The sequence below is a fragment of the Microtus oregoni genome, unplaced genomic scaffold (genome assembly GCF_018167655.1).
Source record: "Microtus oregoni isolate MIOR12 unplaced genomic scaffold, Mior012 000005F_ref0000423, whole genome shotgun sequence".
In the NCBI taxonomy this organism is placed as follows: Eukaryota; Metazoa; Chordata; class Mammalia; order Rodentia; family Cricetidae; genus Microtus; species Microtus oregoni.
The window spans coordinates 40,452,801-40,476,687 of record NW_024543064.1 but is presented as its reverse complement, the minus strand read 5'-3'; the positions used below and the strand labels follow the sequence as shown (position 1 = coordinate 40,476,687).

Genomic DNA, 23,887 nt, shown 5'->3' with positions numbered 1-23,887 from the left:
AATTTAAAAAAAAACTTGGATGGGTCGGGTGGTAGTGGCACAAGTAGTTAATCCCAGCACTCAGGAGGCAGAGGCAGACAGACCTCTGAGTTCAAGGCCAGCCTGGTCTACAAGAGCTAGTTCTAGGGCAGCTAGGGCTGTTACACAAAGAAATCCTGTCCAAATAAATACATAAATAAAATAAAACTAAAAATTGGATGGGCAGTAGCGGTGCCCGCCTTTAGTCCCGGCACTTGGGAGGCAAAAGCAGGCAGATCTCATTGAGTTTGGGGACAGTCTGTACAAAGCAAGTTTCAGGACAGCCAGGACTGTTACACAGTGAAACTCTGTCTTGAAAAACCAAAAATAAATAAGATTACTAAAAATCACACTACTAGCTGCATGTGGTGGCACACACCTTTAAACCCAGTACTTGGAAGACATGGGCAGGTAGGTCTCTGTCATAGCCAGCCCTGTCTATATACCCAGTTCCAGGCCAGCCAAGGCTGCTATTATAGTGAGGCCCTGTAGACAATTTTGCTGTTTTCTCCTGTAAATAAAATGCATGCATAGTAATGGGAAAATAATGCTGTTTGTTTGTAGATTTACTCTAGTTGAGTAAAAGGATGAATGTTTTTTAAAAATTTTCATGTTGGGAGTACAGGTGCCCTGAGTCTAAAAGAGGGTGTTTAATCACCTCAGTTACAGGTGGTTGTGAGCTACTCGATTAGATGCTAGGAAGTGAACTCAGAGTCTCTGCAGGAAGCAGTGCCTTCCATAAAAATGATTCCCAGATAATACATTAAGCTCCTAACTCACTTTTCCTTGTAAATGAGAATGTGATGTGTTTCCTGAAAGAAAAGGTGTTAAAGTTTCGGGCTAAGTAAGATGACTAAAGAGCCACAGTACTTGCCTTTCTTGATGAAGAAAACAGGGTATCACATATTACTTGTGTGTGCACAGACAAATGTAAAGCAGTAAAACCTGTCAGTTAAGAATTCTATTATCTGGTGAACTTCAATCATTCTAGTGAATTATCATAAGTGCATATGCACAACGCTTTTATAAAGTGTGCTTATGTGCTGTCTTAAACACAGCTTTGGAGCCCATGCTTATCTCCTGGAAACTAATTCACTAGACTTAGAAGGCGGCTAGGAAATTGAAATGACAACTGTTTCTCCATACAAGAAAGCCAAATTTTAAAATTGCTCTCAAGACTAAGGACAGTTATATAAAACAACACAGAAGATGCAACTTTCATTTTGCTAGCTTCATGTTTCTCTTAGAAGTCAGTATGCTTAATATAAAAAGAAATGAACAAAATCTTTTTTTCTTCACCTTTATTATTGGATATGTATATGCTGGTTGCATGTGAAGAGCCAAGGAGTGGAGTGACTTAACCTCATATGACCCAGGGTGCAATTCTCTGGTCTTTGTTTAAGACTCATTACACTACTGGGCAGTAACAGAAAGAGGTTAATGAGACTACATTGGGTTGTTCTAATACAAATCTGCCACTTTTCCCTCAGAAAACACATCTTGCTTAATTTATTAATGTTAAAGTCCTTGTGTTCTATGTAAGCTTTTAAGGAACTGGATTTCAAATTGTGGAAAGTGAAATCCACATAGTGGTTTAAAAATCTTAACTATAGGAACCGGAACAATGGCTCCGTGGTTAAAAGCATTTGAGCTCAGTCATGAGTAGTAGGGTCTGGACCCCAGCTCCCATGTCAGGTTACTCACAAATGAAATTGCCAGCTTCAAGTGATCCAACACCTTTTTCTGGCCCCTATCAGCACCTGTACATGTATTACCTCTGCACTAAGAGACATGCACATACACGAATTTTTTTTTTTAAATCTTAGTAAAACTAATATGAATACATTTTACATTATTTGGTTTTTTTGTTTGTTTGTTTGGTTTTTGTTTTCCTGAGAAAGGGTTTCTTTGTGTAGCTCTGGCGGTCCTGGAACTCATTCTGTGTAGACCAGGCTGGCCTTGAATTTAGAGATCTGCCTGCTTCTGCCTCCTGAATTCTGGGATTAAAGGCGTGTGCCACCACCACATGGCCTGCATATTTTTTCTTAAAGCCTGTTTCAGCACAAAGAATATATGCATGTGTACAGCTGAGATGTAAAACATATTTCTAAGACTATGTTGTAACCTAAGAATTTCAAAGCTACCATTCAAAGGCCTCATGTAATAATAGGCAAAACAGGTGACAAATCTACCTTTCAAATGTCATCTCTAATTCTTTTGTCTGTCAGAATGGTCTTCAATATTCAACATATCCTACTCACCCTTATTTTTATTTCCTTTGTTCTAATTTAGTAGGAATGGTATGCTTCATGCTGCCCATGGATCCAGATTCTATCATATCTAACGTATACTTTTGGAAAGGTTTCTCTTAAAATATTGTTGGGTCTTTCTGTTGTAAGTTTATTACTTAAATTTACCTTAATATTAAAACTTTTAAACTGATGGTGCTTGGTTGGCCCATGGATCATTTTGCCAGAGGCATCTTTTCCCACCTATATCACCTCAGTAAGAAATAACTAGGAATCTCTACCAGACCTGAGTGAAGATATATTTAATTTTAAAAGCCACAAAATATAGTTGTAGCTATAAGCTATAATAGGTCTTACAACTTTATTAATTCCCTTATTAATTTAGGTATCATGGTTAGAGAAATCAGCAAAGAATATGAAAGTGCAAATTGATAAAAACTGCTTTAATATTGCTACAGAAGTTCCCCAATCAACAGCAAACAATAGAAATGTTTATCCTAGGACCAGCTATGACTTCCTGAGAAGCTGGATCCTATAAGGCAGCTGGTCTTTACAGTTCTTCCTAGGCTTATAGTGACAAGAAGTCAGTCATTTCTACCCTCTTAAAGGAGGAAGGTAAGTACAGGCAGAAGGAATTGTTTTAGCTAATACAATAATACTCTCTAATATCAGTATTAAGCCTATGGACTTAGTAAAGCTTTTATTTTGCTTCTATATCTTCAGACCCTTCAGTGTCCTTGACCTACCAATTCTACCTTTGTGAATGGCTCATTCCAGTATTTACTAGGTGACCTGTATTACTAGTCATAAGTGTTGGCATTGCCTGTGGTGCTCCTGCTGTTCTTAAATCTACTGATACTCCCTGGGCATCTAAACGTCCTTGACAATTGTCAGTTCTGGCCTAGATCATCACGCTGAACCCTACTAGTCCCTCTTTCTATCCGTGTAGAAATACTGCAGCTGTCTTAAACAGAATGTGTCATTTTCATGACCATCACAACCCTCTCACTTTATACCCTCTAAAAGCAACCGAGGTGAAAACTACAGTATTCTGCTTCAGCCTGTGTTGACATTACAGGTATGAACCACCATACCTGGCTTGTATAAAGGATGTTAATTGCAATCATGTTGAATTGTTTAATGAAACTGAATTAAAAAAAATACAGAAAAACCTTCACGTTTGAATGTATTCTGTTCTTACAAAACCGCTAACTAGTAACTGTGTTTATTGTTACTGCTGCTGTCTGTAGTCAGTGAAGTGCTTCACTAGCTGGGTCGCAGCAGCATAAATTCTAGGGTTTCATAGAGAAACTAGAGATAAATGACAACTGCGTCAGGTTTAATTACAAATAAGAAAAGAGTCACCCTTGGGAGGCAGAGGCAGGTGGATCTCTGTGAGTTCGAGACCAGCCTGGTCTACAAGAGCTAGTTCTAGGACAGGCTCCAAAACCACAGAGAAACCCTGTCTCGAAAGACCAAAAAAAAAAAAAGTCACCCGTGAACTACATCTCTTCATTGTCCTGAATCTCCCCAACTCCCAGGTCCCCTCTAACCTTGGTAAGTGTGAATACCATAATTGGTTAGGTCAAAACCTGACCTTGATTTGGTCAAAGACATCCTTCAAAGATGTTGATTATAATTCAAAGAGATACAAAACCTAGCACCTCTATAATGTTAAAATAAAAACAAAACAAACAAGAACTTGATTTTTAAAAACCCCAATACTCATAGCTGCCTGATCTTGAACATTTCCCTTTAACAGATATTCTCATATTCACAGGAAGCCATCTGGACTAAAAATGAATCCATTACTCATTTCCTCTCCGGCTCTTCTTGTGGCTTTTCTTAGACCTGAAATGAGATAATAAACCATTAAAACAAGGAAGACAGACGTTCATAGTATGCCGACACTGATGAATAGAGATGATGCAAACATTAGGTGCACTTTGTATGTTTTGTTGACGGCCTCCCACTTTTGCCTCCCCGGTGCTGGGATTACAGGTGTTCATCACCTTACCCAGCACAAATTTATTTATGTGTGTGTGTGTGTGTGTGTGTGTGTGTGTTGCATGCCTGCAAATGTGCACATGCGCCGAGTGCATACACGTGTAGTCTTCCTCGAGTGCTCTTTTGATGCAGGATGTGCTGCTTAGTTTTTATTGTATCAACTTGACACACTCAGCTGGGAAAAGGAATCTCAATTGAGGATTTCTCTACATTAGACTGGCCTTGGCCATGTCTGAGAAGTTGCATTGAATGATGTAGGAGGGCCTAGTCCACTGAGGACAGCACCATCACAAGGTAGTTGGGGCTAGGCTGTGTAAAACTAGCCAGAGCGCAAGGAAGTAAGCAGCTTTCCACCATGGTTCCTTGCTTGAATCCCTCCCTTCCCTGACTTCCCTCAATCACAGACTGTTACCTGGAAGAATAATTTGAAATAAACCTATTGCTCTGGGTCATGCTGTCTATCCCAGTAAAAGAAAACAAGACAGATCTCACAATGGAAACTACAGCTCAAAATGAAGCTAGTCTAGACAACCAGCTTGTTCTGAGGATCCTATTCAGAGTGCTGGGATTCACGGCAGTGGAAATCACCCGCCTAGCTTTTTAAGTGGTTTCTGAGGATTTGGACACCATTGCACAGCAAACACTTTTTCCTTTGAGCCATTGAGATCCTATCAGGAGATTTTTTGTTTTTGTTTTTAATGGTTCTGAACAGCACTATGAGCCAAGGATGATATTTAGAATTTGCCACCAAACAACTGCTTCATAGGGTAAGAATGTACCTAATGGGGTACATGGCCCACAGCGAACTAATAAAGATGAATTAAAAATGACTTGTTCAAGGACTCAACTGTTAAAGTTTTAAAAGTTAGTTCTTAGGCTAGAGATGGCTCAGTGGTTAAAAGCAGGCACCGGTATAGAGGACCTATGTTCAGTTCTCAGCACCCACATTGCGTGGCTCACAAAAAATACATATGCAGTTCCTGGGGATTCTATACTTTTGGCCTCCACTGGCATCTTATGTGTATGCAGATAAACACATATACACAATTAAAAATAAAAAAGCCCAGAACCACTGAGACCACCATTCAAAGTTTTTAATTCCAAGAAGGGAAACAAGGGCCGGGCGGTGGTGGCGCACGCCTTTAATCCCAGCACTTGGGAGGCAGAGGCAGGCGGATCTCTGTGAGTTCGAGACCAGCCTGGTCTATAAGAGCTAGTTCCAGGACAGGCTCCAAAACCACAGAGAAACCCTGTCTCGAAAAACCAAAAAAAAAAGAAGGGAAACAAGGTGCAAAAGAAATTGGTGGGGGAGGAGGGGAGCCTATTTTACCTTGTAATGAACTACCAATACCCACATCAAAACAAAATTCCCCATCTCAGTTATATTTAAAACTTTAACTAGTGAATAAAGATTTAAATGTGCGCGTGTGCACACGTGGAAGCCAGAGGTAAACATCGAGTGTCTTCCTAACTCATTCTCCACTTTATTTTTTGAGACAGAGTCTCACTGAACTTGAAGCTGGCTGATTGGCAAACTCAATGGGTCTGTCTGCCTCTCCAGCAGTAAGATGTCAGGCGCTTTTAACACAGGTGTTATGGGTGGAATTCCAATTCTCATGCTTGCATGAGAAGCACTTTACCCAATGAGCCACCTTCCCAGCCCAGAATTAAATTCTTACAGTAGAGGTTTAACCCGTACCTTTCAGGAGACTTTGAGTGACTCCTATGTCTGTGACTACGGTGGTGACCTAGGGAAGAAAAGGTCATTGGATGAGAGTTTTTGTTTTCCTTCTTGTAGGATATTATTCTCACTTCCCCCAATTCCTTTCACTCACTACGCTTTGTTGGCCTAGTCTGAGGACACCACTCACTATTACACCTCTTTTGGTTGTTAGTTGTGGCAGGGAATGCAGTAGTGAAATCATATATCCACAGCATTATGGCTAACTTCACAAAACGTTACCTCGGGCTTTGACCGATATTATACCAGGTCTTATTTCTGCAATTTTGCATAAAAACAAACAACTGTAATCCCCTCACTAGAGTCTAATGAGTACTCTCACTTCTGAATTCCATGCCCATCTCCTTTCCTGTTAGGTAGGAGTGCCGTTATATATTTGTGTTGAAGGATCTTAATGCTCCTTTTAGATTTCTTTACTAAGACACTAAGACAAGCAGGAAAGAGCCCAAATACTATACCTGGGGATTTAGAGCGGGATCTGTGTCGTCTGTCTCGGGACCTGCTTCGATGGCGTCGTGGACTCTTGCTCCTATGTCTTTCTCGGCGTGGAGAAGGGCTATGGAAAAAACAGCCAGCTCAGCACGGTCCCTTCTCAGAACCCTTTTGTTAGAAATGACTCAGGACCTACCTTCTCCTTTTGGGGGATCTACTTCGCCTGTGGGAAGAGGAAGAGCAGGTTAGTGCACTGGATCTTGTAAATAACAAAAATAAACACATAAAATTACTCGTTCTGTTTTGTTTTGTTTTTTTAAAAGAGGGGAAGAGTGCCAGGGACTGAACAATGGCCCCTGACTTGATTCTTTCTTGTATCTATGTCTTAAATGTAGTACATGTCAACTTCTAACACTCTAGCCGTGCAATTTAGTTTTACCAGGGGGATAATAACAAACATACATATACGAGAAAAACACTTGCAGGAAGGACCTGTTGAGTCTTGTATTCTGTCACCATCTTCAAAACATAACCAACTTAACCTACTGGAGGACGGGAGGCACAGAGAAGCTGTACTAGCCATCCTTATTAAGGTTACTCTACTCTCTGGGAAATACATAATCACAACAGGTGAGCAAAGAAACATAACTCAATTGTATATCCAAGGCCAGCTTAATTCACTGACCACAAGCGAAGATTAAAGAAATGGCCTTTTCCCTCTGCCAATGAGGCTTTATGGGTGATGATGATTCAGTAGGAACAAGGAAACAGATACCCTGGCAAACATCTCTATAGGCTAATACTTTTCCTTCCCTGGAAGTCAGATTCCTAGGCTGTAGTGTTCCAGCCCTACCTCCTGGGAGACCGACTCCGACTCCTCCTGTAGCGCAGTGCAGGAGAGCGCCGTGGCTTGTCCAAGTCTCGGTAGCTTCTTCGTCGGTGATCAGGTGATGGTACTCTTTCCAGCTTGAAACAAGATGGATGAGTATTGGCTTTTACTAAAGGAAGTCACGCAAGAACACAGCTATGGTTCCCTCCCTAATCTGTTCTAATGGACATCTTTTAAATGACTCTACAATCGTGATTTGACTACATAAAGGGGTAGTTTTACTGACAAAAAGAATTACCAGGCGAGGTGGCGGCGGCGCACACCTTTAATCCCAGCACTTGAGAAGCAGAGGCAGGCGGATCTCCGAGTTTGAGGCCAGCCTGGTCTACACAGAAAAACCCTGTCTTAAAAAAAGAATTAACCAATATCAGCCTATGAATGTGAGTACAGTAGGAAAAAATAGCGCAAGCCGTGGTGGTGTGCGCCTTTAATCCAAAGCACTCAGGAAACAGAGGCAGGCGGATCTCTGATTTCAAGATCAAGCTGGTCTACAAAACAAGTTCTAGCCGGGCGATGGTGGCGCACGCCTTTAATCCCAGCACTCGGGAGGCAGAGGTGGGCGGATCTCTGTGAGTTCGAGACCAGCCTGGTCTAGAGAGCTAGTTCCAGGACAGGCTCCAAAGCCACAGAGAAACCCTGTCTCGAAAAACCACAAAAAAAAAAAAAAAAAAAAAACAAGTTCTAGGACAATAAGGGCTACACAGAGAATCCATTCAGTCTTGAAAAAGGGGGAAAAGGCTTATTTCTGTAAACTGGATATCCAGTGTCGGGTGTCTCACAGTAACCTATAAGTTCCCTTGCAGGGGAACCTAACACCTCTGGTCTCTGAGGGCACCTGCATTCATGTGCACATACCCAGACACATACACAGAAATAGAAATAAGATAAAGAGAGAACAAAGAATGGAGCAAAAATAGGAAAGCAGTTACTGAAGAAGAGCAGAAGAGACACCTGCTGTTCTAAGTATCAAGATGTTGGTCAAGATGTACTATGAAGCTATACAGTTGGGGCAGGGTCCTACTTGTGCACATTTGCCAGCAGAAGAAACTGATCATAGATGAATGACATTTACAACTTGGAATTGTGCCAAAGATAGAAGTGCAGGGGAGGAAAAGATTAAAAAAATAAAATACCACAAGGGACAGGAATAGATAATTCCAAGTTGAGGAAAAATAGATTACTGTTTCTCCAATAGAAAATCTAATCTGAGGTTAACTTTTTAGTTTTGGAGGCAACTCTGGAAAGCTGGAATGAAAGGCAGGTGCTGCCGTGTGCATCAAGGTTACTACTTCCTTTATTTTCTTCTGCCTCCCCCTCCTTTTTTTTTCTTTTGGTTTTTTGAGACAGGGTTTCTCTATGTAACAGCACTGGCTGTCCTGGAACTCACTTGGTAGACCAGGCTGGCTTCAAACTCACTGAGATCTGCCTGCCTTTGCTTCTCAAGTACTGGGATTAAGGGTGTGCACCACTACCCACCCTTCTGGCCCTTTCTAGGCACGTTTCCTAGAATTTAATTACAAATGCTTTAGAGCTCTTTTACTATAAGCTATTTCACATTATTAATGGCTGCCTGATATCAGGTTAACAATCTGACTCCTCAGTCACTGACAGCTGGGAGCTTGTTTTCAAGCTTTTCAGCACTGTGATTATAGTTCTGACAACATGGCTCTGCAGCAGCTAACTTCCCTCTAGAGTATGTTCAAGCCTTTCCCCCTAAATGTAATAGCTACCATACATTTGAAATTATGTGGAAATATACTCTGAGACCTTACATGGCAGTGTTCAGAGAAAAGTACTATTATTACCTTAGAGACTGGATTCAATCCCTCACTCAATGGGGGGTAGGGGCAGGGGGAATCATGATTGTTAGGCTCACACCACTGCTATGACAGAGCTGAGGCATTCAAGCCAAGGGATATTTTACTCTAAAGGGCATTATAATAAGAAGATAAACTCTCCTTTTTTGCACACAGGGCTGTGATCCTAGCATCCCTGAGGCAGATCTGAAATGGCTATCTAGCCTCATCCCCACAATAGGGCCCTCCTTCTCCCCAAAATAATTATTTCATGAAGGATTTGAAGAGGCTGGGTGGTGGTAGTGGCACATGCCTTTGATCCCAGCACTCAGGAGGCAGAGGCAGGTGAACTTGAGTTTGAGGCCAGCCTGGTCTACAGAGTGAGTTTCAGGACAGCCAGAGCTACATAGAGAAACCCTGTCTAGAAAAACAAACAAAACAAAAAAAGTAATAATAAAAGGTTATCATTAATTTAAAGCTTGAAAAATAAGGGCTATTTCCTTCCTTCCTAGCTCTTAAAGCTTTCATATGCCTTACCTTCTCATCTTCCTCTTCCTCCTCTTCACTGGACTCTACGTCATCCATGTCCTCTTCTAGAGCACTAACTCGAGGCTCCAGTTGCTCAGCTTCCTCCAGTACATAGCGTTTCTACAGGGAACACAGTAAAAGTTAAGTCACTGCTGCTTCCTCCAGGTCCTGATGGTAACACTGAGCTTCTGGGGTTGACAGAAAGGCTGTGAAGCAACAGCTCAGGTATAGTAAGTCGTATTGCACCTCAAGACTTCCCTCAGAAGCTAGTTTCCCTGGCACGTATATGCTCTTTTAAGTTCCACTACAAATATAAACAATGCCGACGAGAACAAGCTCGTTTTCAATTGGTTCTATTTCCTGTGGTCTTATAAGGTCACTGGACTGTCAATCAGTATCTGTGTAGTCGCACATTAACCTCAGGGCTGGAGATAATTTAGCAATGAAGAACAACCACTTGCTGCACTTGGAGAGGACCGGAGTTCAGTTCTCAGTATCTGTCTACATGGTGGCTTACCAGCTCCAGAGGATCATCCAATGCCCTCTTCTTGCATTCTCTGGTAGAAGGTGAGAACTGAATCTCAAAAATTGTCCTCTATGGGCTGGAGAGATGGCTCAGAGGTTAAGAACAATGACTGCTCTTCCAGAGGTCCTGAGTTCAATTCCCAGCAAACACATGGTGGCTCACAGCCATCTGTAATGAGATCTGGTGCCCTCTTCTGGAATGTGGGGATGCATGGAATCTTTAAAAAAAAAAAATTGTCCTCTAGCCCTTACTTGCCTTGGTGAGCACTCTACTAATAATAATTAGTAAAAATAAAATTAATTGAAAAACAAATGTTTTAATTTTATAAAGACAAATTAGTTAATTTGTGTGATACATGTACATAAATGTATGACTGTCTGGGCCCATGCTTACTGTGGAAGGCCAGAAGAGGACCGTGGGCACCTTTTGTTGCTCGCCATCGTGCTGCACAGAGACAGTCTTTCCCTGAACTGGAAGCTTGCCATTTGGCTATGCTATCTGGCAAGTTCTCTGCCTGCCAAGCTTGGGCAGTGGGCACTTAGCAGCATGCTTTTTACATTGGTGCTGGGGATTTGAATTGAGTCCTCATGTTCACAGAACAAACACTCTTAACCATTGAGCCATTTTCCTAGCACAGACTTGTTTTGTTTTTTGGTATTTTTTGTTTGTTTGTTTTCACTGTTTTTTGAGATAGGGTTTCACAATGAAGGCTTGGTTGTCCTAGAACACAAGGATGGCCCCAAATTTAGAGATTGCTTCCCAAGTTCTGCGATTAAAGGCTGTGCCACAATCTTTTCAGTGTAGGCTTTTTTTCTTTCAATATTTAAAAATTTTATCTGTGAATGTGAGCACGTATGCCAAAGCAGAGGAACACCTGTGTGTCATGGTTTGCCTTCCACTCTGTTTAATGCAGGGTCTTCTTCACTGCCGTGTATGCCAAATTAGCTGTTGTGTGAACTCCTGGCAGTTATTCTGTCTGTCTTCCATCTCCCTAGTGGCCTGCTAGGATTACTGCTGCAAATGCTCGCTCTGTGTGAGTTCTGAGGATCTGTACTCAGGGTGTTAGACTTGTGCAGCAAACGTTTTACCGACTAAGCCATTTTCTCAGCCCTAAGGATTTCCCCTTTTTCTTTTTTTGTAGGTAAGACTTCCTGTGTAGTCACTGGCTGTCTTGAACTCAACATCTCCTTGCTTCAGCCACTGGAACACTAGTAATTACAGACATGCGCCATCCTAGTCAACTTGCCTTTCTGACATACAATGAAAACTGTACTTTTAAAGTAAGTATATTTAAAGTATAAAATTTTTTCAAGAGAGGGTATCTCTGTGTAACAGTCCTGGCTGTCCCGGAACTCACTTTGTAAATCAGAGTTGGCCTCAAACTCACGGAGATCCGCCTGCCTCTGCCTCCCAAATGCTAGGATTAAAGGCGTGCACCACCACTGCCCAGCAAAATTTAAGTTTTATTATAAAAATAAACACTTGAAATTTTCACTACAATCAAGATAGTCAAATCTCTTCCACGCCTGTAAATTGTCCTGTAGGTCTAGTTTCGAGATGTAAGGGAGGAACAGGTGGTGACAGTCACTTAGCTTTCCTTTAGTTAAGACACTAAGCTGAAGCATGAATAATAAAAACCCAGAGACAGATATTGGGGTTCAACCCGAAGATCAGAAAAGCAAAGCAGTCAGCCACGGGCTTTTATCTCTACCTCAGACCAAAAATGGGCGAGATCCTGTCTCCACAAACCCTGAAGACTACACCCCACTGAGTTCCTGTCTCTTCTCCCTTATATTCTTCTTCACTCAGCCATATCACTCCGGTCTCAACCTCCGTAGTGCTGGGATCACCCGTGTGTGAGCTGTTTCTCTTTTAGACAAATTCAATCTTGTACAGCCCAGATTGGCCTTGAACTAACAGAGATCTATCTGGATCTGTTTCCTCGGTCCTAGGATTAAAGGTGTATGTCACCACTCCCTGGCCTGTATGGCTGACAAGTATGGCTGCTTTGCCCTCTGATCTTCAGGAAAGCTTTACTTATTAAAACACAAATAATATAGGACTAATATGAGCAGAATGATTTCTTGATTCCTTCCTTCCTTGTCTCACTATGAACCCTGGCTAGCTTGGAACTTTCTACGTAGATCAAGCTGGCTTTAAACTCATAGGAGAATTGCCTGCCTCTGCCTCCTGAGTGCTGGGACTGAAAGAACGCACCACCACACCTGGCACATTTTCCATTGAGTCAAGCTCCCCACCCTTGCTTTTTTTCTTTTCAACAGGAATTTCCCATTTTATAGATTGGGTTCTATAATAATACATGAACTTAGGTTAAATCCTTATCCAATCAACTCTCCACTACAACACATTTCATCTAAGGTTACCCACCATATCTTTTTCTCTCTAAAACTAAAAATGAAGTCTTAGCCAGACATGGTGGTGCAAGCCTATAATCACAGCACCTGAAGACAGCAAGATGACAACAACGTTTATATGGTCAGTTCCAGGCCAGTTGTTGCTATATGGTCAAGACTATCAGAAAAACAAAACAAAGCAAGAACACTGGCTACCTCCAACCCTGAAGGGTGCTTCATGGATTGTCCTCACGGGATGTGAGGCAGGATGATAAACAAGACGTTTAAGGGATTGAATGTTCACATTCTTTTTTTCTGTTTCATAGCCTAAGCTCATCAGTGTGAGAAAAGGTACTCCACCTATAAGACCTGTGATAATATATTCGGAAGAAGAAACGTTTTCTCTAGCTATTCCCTTCCAACATCCTACCCCGGAAACATTCCCTGCTTCTACCTCATTCCCTCTCTGGTACAAAGTGTGATAGAAGGACATTTTAAGAAAACCCTTCAGTGTTTTTTAGTATGTACTTGTGTTTGCATGGGAGGTAAAAGGTGACTCCATAGCAGACCCATGTCTCATACCTGTAGCCGGGGTAAAATGATGTCACAGACCCTCTCACTGTGCAGAAGCTCATCGATGAACTCATCCACGTGCAGCAGTTCAAACTCTGCAAGGCAAAACAATCAGTTCAAGCAACCTGGAAATGATAGACCTGGGTAACCAAAACGTCAAAGAACCATGAAACTTTCCATGAAGCACCCTACATGCCCACACCTCTTTATTTCCTTATCCTGGAGACGGGGACTGAACCTGGGGTCCTGTGCTTACCTAGCCAGTGCTCTGCCACTGAGCTAAATGCCCAACCTCTTTAAACATTTTTCATTGTTTATTATTTATTTACTGCGTGTGCATGCTCTTGCACAGTACATGTGTGGAGGTTAGAGGAAAACTGAGTCGTTCTCTCCTTCAATCATCGGGGTCCCAGGCTTAAGTCAGACTCGACAGGAGATGTCAGCCCAATCAAGCCTCTTTAGAAACAAGGAACTAAGAGATGAATAAGGCTGTTCCAATAATAAAAGATCAGCTGTGGGTATAGTTCAGTGGTAAGGAACTTGCCTTGTATATATGAAGTTCTAGGTTCAATTCCTATCAAACACCACAAAACAAAACAAAACGAACTGGAGACACAAACATTAAAGCACAAACAGTGCTTTATGAATTATGTAGGATAACACTGAATAGATAAGTCAAGATTATATATCCAAAGTTAACACTAATAAGTCACTTAGTTGTAATTTCTCCCATTAACCTACAATATCCCCGAATATATAATATTTCTATTTTAGGGGTCCATGGTGTAGCCCAGCAGATAAAAGCACTTGCCACACAAGCCTGATCATCTGAGTTTGATCCCAGGAACCACAGTGGAAAAATAGGTCCAATTCTTAGATTTATCTTTTGACTTCAACACATGCACCATAGCACATGAACTTATTACAAACACAAACATAGACACACACAAGAAATAAAATATTAAAACAAAGAATATTTCATTTTTCACAGCACAAAAAGGACACGTTTTTTAGAATCCTTCCTGCTATTATCTTAGTTTTATAGTTCTCAACAAGTGACGTTGCAGACCTCTATTACCCTACTGAAAGGAAGTCTAGTTGTGTCCATTAGGGAAGGTACAGGGACGCTGCCTACATATCGTCATGTGCAGGACTACCATAGCCTAAAATGTCAAGGCTTTGAGGAATCCCAAAATCCCATCTTAGTTTACCACAATATAAGGAATTCGTTCAAAAATGACCACAGTCATATCCACCTGTTCACCATGTTGCTTCCAGTGCCTGGCATAACATCAATTCTCAATACACATTAGTTCAGTGAAGAAATATGATAAACAAGTTTAAAGTGCAATACAGATTGAGAAGGCCTAAGACAAAACAACTAAATCCTTAATGATTCTTAAGTCTGAAACTTTTTGAACATGGGCATGAAACTCACTACGTTTTGGATTTTGAAGAATTTGAGGTTTCTGACAGTTTATACAACTATTGCAAAATCTAAAATGCACTGAAGCCTACAACACTCTGGCTCTAAGTCATTTTGAATAAGGAATATTCAACTCACATTAAATTTCAATCTTCTATATTCCTAAGAAGAAAGGTGTGTCTCCAATTAAGAGGTTCTGTTTGTATTACCACAAACCCTTTCTTAACATAGAAGGTGTATCTCTGAGGGCAAGGCCTGGAGCTCAGTGGCAGAACACAGATCTCACATGCATGATGAGGTTCAGTTCTCCAATACGCCCCCACCCCCCCCCACCCCCCCGCCAAATAAAGACAGGCACGGTCACGCACACCTGTAATTCCCATATTCAGGAGGCAGAGACCAGAGAATCAGAAGTTTGAAGTCCTCCTTAGCTACACAGTGTTGAAGGTCCACTTGGGCCACATGCCCTCAAGACAAGACAAAACAAAACCAGGGTGTATGTATAAAACATATAGAGATGTCTCTGTCCTTGGATAAGCTTAGTATTTTCAGTGGAGTACCTACATGAACAACACAGGTCCATTTAGTCTACAAAGTATAACATCGAGTAGCCTACAGGGGAAAAAGTGAAGCTGTGGTATTTGGAAAATGACTTTGGGCAGGCTAAGTCAGGTTTTATAGAGAGACCAATTTGAAGCTTCTAGACCTTGTGGATGGAGTAGGTGTGGAAGGTCAATCTGACGGGAAAGGGAGGCAGTCATGTGTCCAGTGAGGGAGACGGAGACAGCAATGATGCAGATGAAGAGGAACATTCGGTGTTTGTGAAAACGAGTGGAGACACAGAATACAAGTGCCCGAGGAAAATAGTCTAGAGACTTGTATCATACTCACCCCCATTTCGGTTCTGGCTTTTGATTTTTCGATAGTCATTGTATAAAGGCTCCAAGTACTTGTAGCAATCAATTGCAGTTCCTGTCAGCCTCATGTAAAGTGCCCCCAACATCCGGACATACCTAACAGAGAGAGGACATTGAAACAACAGGCCAGCCTAAGAGTTTCTGAGTTCTATAACTAACTTTTCTCATGACAATATTAGATAAAAGTATTCTGGTTTGTTTTTCTTGTTATCAGATAATAAAGCCATAATTTCTGGGTGGTGGTGGCGCATACCTTTAATCCCAGTACTCAAGAGGCATAGGCAGGCAGATCTCTATGAGTCTGAGGTCATCCTGGTCTACAGAGTGAGTTCCAGGACAGCCAGGGTTGTTACACAGAGAAACCCTGCCTCGAAAACAAAACAAACAAACAAACAAAAAGCCATAATTTTGAAGGTAGCATAGAAGAGATGATGGCTAAAATATGGAAACCCAATGAACTTCCTAATCAATTACTAGCTGTGGAGATTGGTATATGTTGCTCAACTTTCAGATATATCATGTGTAAAACTTCACAGAATTACAGAATTGGCCTAAGATTCCAAAAAGATAATAAATTTAGCAACACAAAGTTTTTTTTTTTTTTTTTTTTTGCTTTTTCGAGACAGGGTTTCTCTGTGGTTTTGGAGCCTGTCCTGGAACTAGCTCTTGTAGACCAGGCTGGTCTCGAACTCACAGAGATCCGCCTACCTCTGCCACCTGAGTGCTGGGATTAAAGGCGTGCGCCACCACCGCCCGGCAACACAAAGTATTATATACATTTTATAACAATGTTAAAACAAGCATATATTGCTATAAATGTAGGTTCTGGAAAAAGGTCAAAGTTATAGAAGTTAAAATTCTGATTTCGTATATTACTTTGATTGCAGACATGTAACTTGTTTTCTCAACTTCTATAATGGAGAAGCTATAGGCTAACTAACTGCCTTGGTGCCATAAACAAACGTAAGGGAACTATATTAGGACACGAGCATGTTAAGTCCTTACAGCATAAGCTATTTTTCTAGTTATATTTTTTTTTCCTTATCTCATGTTCCGAATCCTTACTCAAATCTCCATTTGAAATTCAAGCTTCATCACGGAAGAGCAGTATATAAAGAATATGCATTCTGACACGAGTTGTACCTGCGACCCAGCACTCGGGAGGCAGAGGACAGAGAACTGCCATAAATACAAGGTCAGTCAGGATACACCGTGAGGCACTATCTCAGTTAAAGAACAAACCCACAGCCCTGCATTTGTTCTACTACCAAGCTGTACCTCAGCCCCAGACCTGCCACTTAACTGTTGCCCATCCTTAGGCAAACCATTTACCATCTCTCTGGGCCTTGGCTTCTTCCCATGTAAAATGTCATCATATTTTTAAAGCAATAGTGTGAACACAAAATGAATCACTTTCTATAAAGCCCCTAAAACAAATCATGGTACATGATCAGCTATTATTCCTGGCTCTAAACGCTGAGATAACGGATACTATGGGGCAGCTAATTTTCTTTGCCATGCATCTGTAAGCTTAACAAATTAAAGGTCTCAGTCAACAGGTGCCAATGTCTGGATAAGACACAGATCTAACCCGTTAACGAAAATCCTCTGTCGTGTGACCCCCTCATCTATTGTCTACCAACATTTTTTTGAGATAGTGTGTGTGTGTGTGTGTGTGTACATGTACATATATTTGTGTATATTTATGTCATTTGTGAAATGATTTTGGGGGAAGGGGAAGCTACCAAGACTGATGAAAGCAGAAGGTGTACGGAACCACGACAGTCAAAATACTAGTTCAAGGGCAAAAGCCTGCAATGACACACACAACACTCAGGCAGCTAACAAAGCCCAATTCTGAACCACTGAGAATTTTATACTAGCCCACATTGTACTCACTTGAAATCTTCATTTTTTATGAACTCAACAATGATGTCTTTCTCAGGTTGAATTTGAAGCATCTTCAAGGTTAAACAGAGGAAAGGAGTTGGCTTTATGTTTCCACCATAGACACCACCCACAAACCTTAACTCCATGGCTTTGTCCACTACAAGTTCAGCTGAAATAACCAAACACAAATAGAGACATCTTAGATATAATATAGATCTTAGCTTTTCTTGGTTGGAAGGTGAAAACGGTTAAAGGTTTAGGGCTCCTACATAGTCAGCAAGAAAGTAATATTAGGAGAACAATCCTTTATCAAACAAATCGTGGAGAAAAGCGCCTGTCATTACCCCCAGATGCTGCGCGGTGGTGCCGCACGCCTTTAAACGAGAGGCAGCGGCAGGTGGATCTCTGAGTTCGAGGCCAGCCTGGAATGTCTCAAAGAACCTAACGAAACCCTTCAGCATCAAGAAAGACCCTGTCAAATTTGTCTGTGTCCTGTCTAGTGCAAGTCTAGGCACAGAGCAGTTTATGTGAAGGGCTGACATACTCTTCTCCAGTTCTAGCACCCGAAGGTCTATCGTTCCTCACTGAGTCAAAAGAAACCAGCCGCAAGCCGAGACGCGGGTCGCGCGTGGTCACTCACCCGTAAGTCCAAAGCACTCTTCTTTCCAGTACTTTGATTCATAGATTCGCGTCCGAATGATCTTCTCCACCAGATACTGAGGGTTGGTGCCATGGATGCTGTGCGCATCCTTGACCGTACGGTTCGCCATTTTAGAACGCTTTCAATTCTATTTCCGTCGGCTTCTTCAATACGTCACATCCAGGTTTCAAAAAGACATCCGGCGGCTGGGGAAGCGCTTCCAACAGCAGAAAGCCAACAGCTTGGAACCGGAAAGTGCGGCGCAGAACAATTCCTCGGGACTGCGCACGGCTGGCGTCAGAGATGGCGGAAGTACTTCATGAGCCCTTGGTGGGCGTGGCGAGGTGGTTGGGACCGCCAATCGGAATCAGGTTGTGGGCGGGGTTACGGCTAGTGGCGCGAAAACTTTCCAGTCCTCCCTCGGCGCGCGCCGGGCTTATGTGGTGTGGCCGGCTGTGCGCGGGGAAGACTAGCTCGGCCTGCGTGCAGCTCCCCGAGGATCTGAACTGGAAGCAGTGGGAAGTGCAGGGGAGCGGACAGACCTGGCAACTTCGGCGTGGTGAGTGCGGCTCCCGGCCTGCCGGGCGTTCTCCACAGTCTCACTGATTTCTTTCCCTACACGTGCACCAAGAGCCTGTTAAGTGGCGGGCACTGTCCTCAGCGAACAGACCCTTCTTGCCCCACCGAGGTCCTGGAATACTTCCTGCTTTGCGGGAGCAGGAAGCCCACTGCGGAGAAGTGGGTGTGGCCTGTCCTCTGGCGCCTAAGAGTTTGGCTTTCCACGTGCCCTGCCTCCGATTAACACTCGCGTCCATTTCCCTGGAACGGGAGCTGACGCTGTTATCCGCTTTACCAATTAGTGACTGCGTCCAGAGAGAGACTTTCTGTAAGTTACCTCTTGTGACTTGAGCGTCCCGGCCTTCTCAGGACTCCTCCAAATGGTGGGCTTTCAACCCAATCACAGAAGAGGTCTGATGGTCCGCTTTCTACTTTGTAAGGGTCTAGCTTAGAGCCGAATGCCCTTCTCTTGTAACAATTGTTGAAAGTGGGGTTCCTAAGGCTTGAGATGCGAGATTCCTGCTCAGGATTAGTACGGGTAAAACTGCAGTGATAAGGCCATTTTAGTTGTCCTTAGAAGTCGAATGATTATACTTTCTTTGCCTATTTTGGTTTTTTTGAGACAGGATTTCACTGTTGCTCTGACTGACCTGGAACTAACTGGTAGACCAAGCTGGCCTTGATCTCAGAGCTCGCCTTCCTCTGCCTCCAGAGTGCTAGGATTAATGGCATGCACCACCACCAACCCCCGGCTTAATTTTTTAAAAACTTTATTAGAGGGCAATGTTTGGATGTTGGGAGATTTCTGAATTCTGTGAAATTGAGTTCAGTGTTTTGCATTGAGCTGTGAATTACACAACTTCAAGAAAGCAGCATCATCAGATTTAGGATCACAAGCTGTGCCCTAACAAGCCAACTTCTGCCGCTCGTCCTCAACATTCCAGTTAAAAGAGCCAAATTAGGATCTGCAAATTGATACATTCAATATTGCCCCTTGACATTAAGCTAGAACCCAGGAACTCAAGAGTTTGGAAGGAGAAAACCTGCTTCTGTCAGTTGTCCTCTGCCTCCACATGTGTGCTGTGGCACTGGGTAAACACACACACAAAATTAAAAAAAAAATCTTTCTCTTGAGACAGTGTTTCTCTGTATAACAGGCCTGAGTGATCTGGAACTCAGTTTTAGACCAGGCTGGCCTCGAAGAGATTCATCTGTCTCTGCCTCCTGGATGCTGGGCTTAAAGGTGTGTGTCGCTGCCACCTAACAAAAAAAATTTTTTTCCTCTGAGACAGGGTTTCTCTGTGTAGCTTTATACCCTGTCCTGCAACTATCTCTGTAGACCAGGCTGGCCTGGAACTCACAGAGATCCTCCTGCTTCTGCCTCCCAAGTGCTGGGATTAAAGGCATGTGCCACTATCACCCACTAATAAATGTTTTAAAGGCCAAGTTAATAGTGAAAAGCAGAAAAAAGATTTCTTCAGTATTGCCACATTGGAGAGAGAGAGAGATCCAGTGGCCCGGTCCTGTCTCATTCCATAGTCTTGATCCTGATGTGAGGGTAAGATTTAAAAGGCAAGAAACTGGGCGGTGGTGGCGCACGCCTTTAATCCCAGCACTTGGGAGACAGAGGCAGGCGGATCTCTGTGAGTTCGAGACCAGCCTGGTCTACAAGACCCTGTCTCCAAAAGCAAAAACAAAGCAGGCAGGAGATGTACCTTAACTAAGCAGTCTGCCAAAGGTGCGCTCCCCACATTTGCCTCTGACAAGTCCCTGCTCCTGTTTCCCCTAGCTTCAGTCTTCCACAGGTGGAATTTCTGGGGCAACTCAAATTTTAGGATAGACGTGGTTTGTCATGTATTGCTTTCCCACCTTATTACTGATAATCTTAGAACAGTGCTTAGCACATAGGCTTCAAGTACTAATGATTGAATAGAAAAGATACTCTTGTCTCCATTTTGTGGGTTAGGAAATTGAAGCTAGTGGACTTGTCATTGGGAAGTCTAGCTTACTATAATAAGCTGGCAGAAGTAAATGCTCTGACATGCTGTCTATTACACACTTACATATAAGGTAAGGTAGTTTAAGAACAGTCAGTGGCATCTGGCTGTTCTAAATTAAGAGTTTACGGCTGTATTATTGGTAAAATTGGACCTGTTGTTACCGTACCAAGGTAACACCTACTTTTGATTGGCAAATAGTTACTGAGGATCTACTATGAATATTATGTATATTGTTCTGGGATTATTTTTTAAGAATTAAGTGAGATAGGTATGTCAAGAGTTTTGGCTCAGCTTTTAGTGAGGTTCCTTTGTGCATTTGTCTTGGGTGTGCCTTCTGTCCTGGGTTCTTTGCATATTTCAGATTTCTGGTATCTGTGACATCAAGACCTTGCAGCGGGTATCTCCAGAAGTCAAACCCTTCTTTTGGCCAAGCCAGGCCTGGCTTTGCAGTTGTTTACCGTTCCTTTGCTGACTGTGATGAGGTGGCGGGTGGAGGGTGAGGCAGAGCAGTTCATTGAACTGTGTATTACTACGTCATTCCTCGGTTCTGGCAAGAAACCACCGTAAGCACACCCGGGAGCAGGCCTTTTGTGCGCTAGCCATCTGATTTGGCATCTTTTCATTTCGTGTGTGCGTGTGTTTGTCAACTTTCTGTTTCTATGACAAAATATTCAGGAAACCTAAAACAAGGAAAGATTTATTTTGGCTCACAATTTCAGACATTCTGTCTAGGGTCCCTAACATCCTAACAGAAGAAAGGGTCAGGACAAGATAAAACTCCCCAAAGACTTGCCCCTAAGAACCTACTCCTTCTACATAAGTCCTCTTTTATACCTCCTGTTTTTGCTGTGTTTTAACCTGTGTAAGTGTTTGCCCACTTGTATGTCTGCACCAAGTGCTTAGAAGAGGGTGTTGGATCCTGTTGAACTGTACTTAAATTTGGTTTTAAGCTAGCTCATGGGTGCTGGGAACTGGACTCAGGTTTTCTACGGGAGCAGCAGTTGCTCTTACCACTGAGCCCTCTCTCCATCCCCTATTTCCTGGATTGTAAAAGACTTCAGAGTTCCTATCACCTCCCAAAGAGCCCATCAAATCATGAACCTGCCAAGAGGTCAGCTTCTCTAGGAGGCAGCAGGTGACCTTTGGGAAGATTTCAGTTCTGAGCCACAATAGTGATGTTGTTTTAATTGTTGGATTATTTTTGTTGCTCTATACTAATAGGAACATTTTGGTTTGTGTCTTTTCATAGTGTATTTCTGATATATATATATATATGTGTGTGTGTGTGTGTGTGTGTGTATACATATATATGTATACATACATGTATATTTATAAATGAATTACTGAGTATAGAGTAGACATATGTCCAAGAATTTACCAAAAAAAAGGTTTTGTTTTGTTTTTTTTAGTTGCCCAAAGTGGATTTTTATTGTTGTTTTGTTTTTGAGGCAAGGCCTCAATGTATCACCCTGACTGCTCTGAAACTCTATATAGATCAGCCTGTCCCTAAACTCAAATTCACCTATCTCTGCTTCCCAACTGCTAAGTTAAAGGGCCATCATGCCTAAATGCTGACCAGTTGAAATGCCATTTATCTTCAAGTTAGATCATTGGATGATTATATAAGTTTTGATGGAACAGTAATTTGTTACAAATCACTCAATGATATTCCTATTTTATTTAAATGAGTACTTGCTGAATATTACAATTTACTTGAGTCTTTGCTTTATATTTCAGAGGCATTTGCATGACTTCGTTGTAGAAAGCTGGGAGAAGTTAGAAGATTATTTCTGACAATTGTGTGTTGCGTCATCCATTAAAAAGAATATATATTGAAAGTAAGTGTTGAGATTTTCCTTAAACATTTGTATGGATTCAAGCACATTTTTACCAAAAGGTAAAAAAGTACAGATCCAATTTTATTTTTCTCTTGAGCGAGTCCTTAATGTATGTTTGCTCACTCCTTCCCCCAAATACTGGGGATTGAATCTAGAGCCACAAACATAGCTGTGCAAGTGAGTACCCCTGTAACCCATAACCCCAGCCTTTTTACAGCTTGAGATAGCATCTTTGAACTCAGTCTGCCTGACAGGCCTTGAACTTGGTGATCCTCTTTCCTCAGACTCTTGAATAGTTTGGATTATGTCTTTATGTTACCCAGCCTGGCTTCTTTGTTCTTTGCTTATGTCTACCTTGTATTCAATTTAAATTGGTTTATTTTAGAAGCACAGCCAAAGCAGTACAAAATAGTGACACTGGTAATATGTTGTGAATTATACTCCACATAATCATTACACAATAATTTCTGCCTGTTTTATAATTTTGTTTCTGAGTCAGGGTCTTGGTCTGTGTAGCCCTGGATAACCTGGAATGTGTTGTGTAGACCACGCTGTACTGGAACTCAGCAAAAATCCTTTTGTCTCCCCCTCCCAAATGCTGAAGTTCAAGGCCATCACTCACCTATCTCTTCTCCCTGCCTCCCTCCTGAGGTCTTTGCAAAGCTAATTTTTATTCAAAGTATAAGTAAGGGAGAAAGCAGACTCCTTGCAACAGGAAGGGATCCAGAGCCAGAGTCCCTTTTTCATCTTATATACGTGGTTTATTTACCCTAAATACCTGTAGTGATATTTTATTTATGGTTTAATAAATAAAACTTACCTGTAAATCAGAAGGCAAAGCAAGCCATCAGAGGCCAGGCAGTGGTGTCACACACCTTTGATTCCAAAATTTGGGAGACAGAGGCAGATGGATCTCTGTGAGTTCAAGGCCACCCTGGGCCACACAAGATCAATGCAGAGTTGCTAATCACCAACTGATATTGAATTACTATTGGCACTATAAAATTATCACGAAGCTTCAAAATTGACTTCTCAATTATTTTCCTGCCAGTAGCCCTTTTTGTCACCACATGATATATATACTCAGACCCACCCCTAAATCAATTTATCAAATACTTCTATTTCTTATTAATATAATTATTCTTACTTCAGACAATTCCAACTTTTCATTGGCTGAGAAGGTGTAGGTATTATATCCTTCTTACTAATTGGCTGATGGTATGGTTGAGCCAACACAAACACAGCAGCCTTACAAGCCTTTCTTTATAACCGCGTCAGAGACATGTGGTTCATCCTAGCAATAGCCTGATTCTGTTTAAATTCCCGCTCCTGAGAACTATAACAAATCTTCATAATAGACAACCCAAACATTTTGCCACTAATAGGAGTCCTGATCGTAGCCACAGGTAAACAGCACAATTCAGACTCCGCCCGTGACTCCCATCAGCCATAGAAGGACCAACCCTGTCTCCGCACTCCTCCACTCAAGCACCATAGTTGTGACA

At 42.1% G+C, this 23,887-nt stretch overlaps 2 protein-coding genes across 2 annotated transcripts in view; one reads left to right on the top strand and one right to left on the bottom strand.

The window, feature by feature from the left end:
• Positions 1 to 2,695: 2,695 nt before the first annotated feature.
• Positions 2,696 to 18,257, bottom strand: LOC121448053 (pre-mRNA-splicing factor 38A). Its single transcript, XM_041651665.1, has 10 exons — positions 17,987 to 18,257; positions 17,356 to 17,515; positions 15,431 to 15,552; positions 13,123 to 13,208; positions 9,670 to 9,780; positions 7,301 to 7,413; positions 6,644 to 6,670; positions 6,474 to 6,571; positions 5,974 to 6,022; positions 2,696 to 4,118 (listed from the first exon to the last, which is right to left on the bottom strand). Exons 1-10 carry the CDS (start codon positions 18,114 to 18,116, stop codon positions 4,076 to 4,078), a joined length of 939 nt encoding a protein of 312 aa, XP_041507599.1. The 5' UTR covers positions 18,117 to 18,257; the 3' UTR covers positions 2,696 to 4,075.
• LOC121448055 (origin recognition complex subunit 1-like) overlaps positions 18,227 to 23,887 on the top strand; it is a 26,623-nt gene continuing 20,962 nt past the window's right edge. Inside the window, exons 1-2 of the mRNA XM_041651669.1 lie at positions 18,227 to 18,545; positions 22,282 to 22,382. The gene's annotated coding sequence lies outside the window, so the exon portion shown is untranslated. The remainder of the gene's footprint in view (positions 18,546 to 22,281; positions 22,383 to 23,887) is intronic.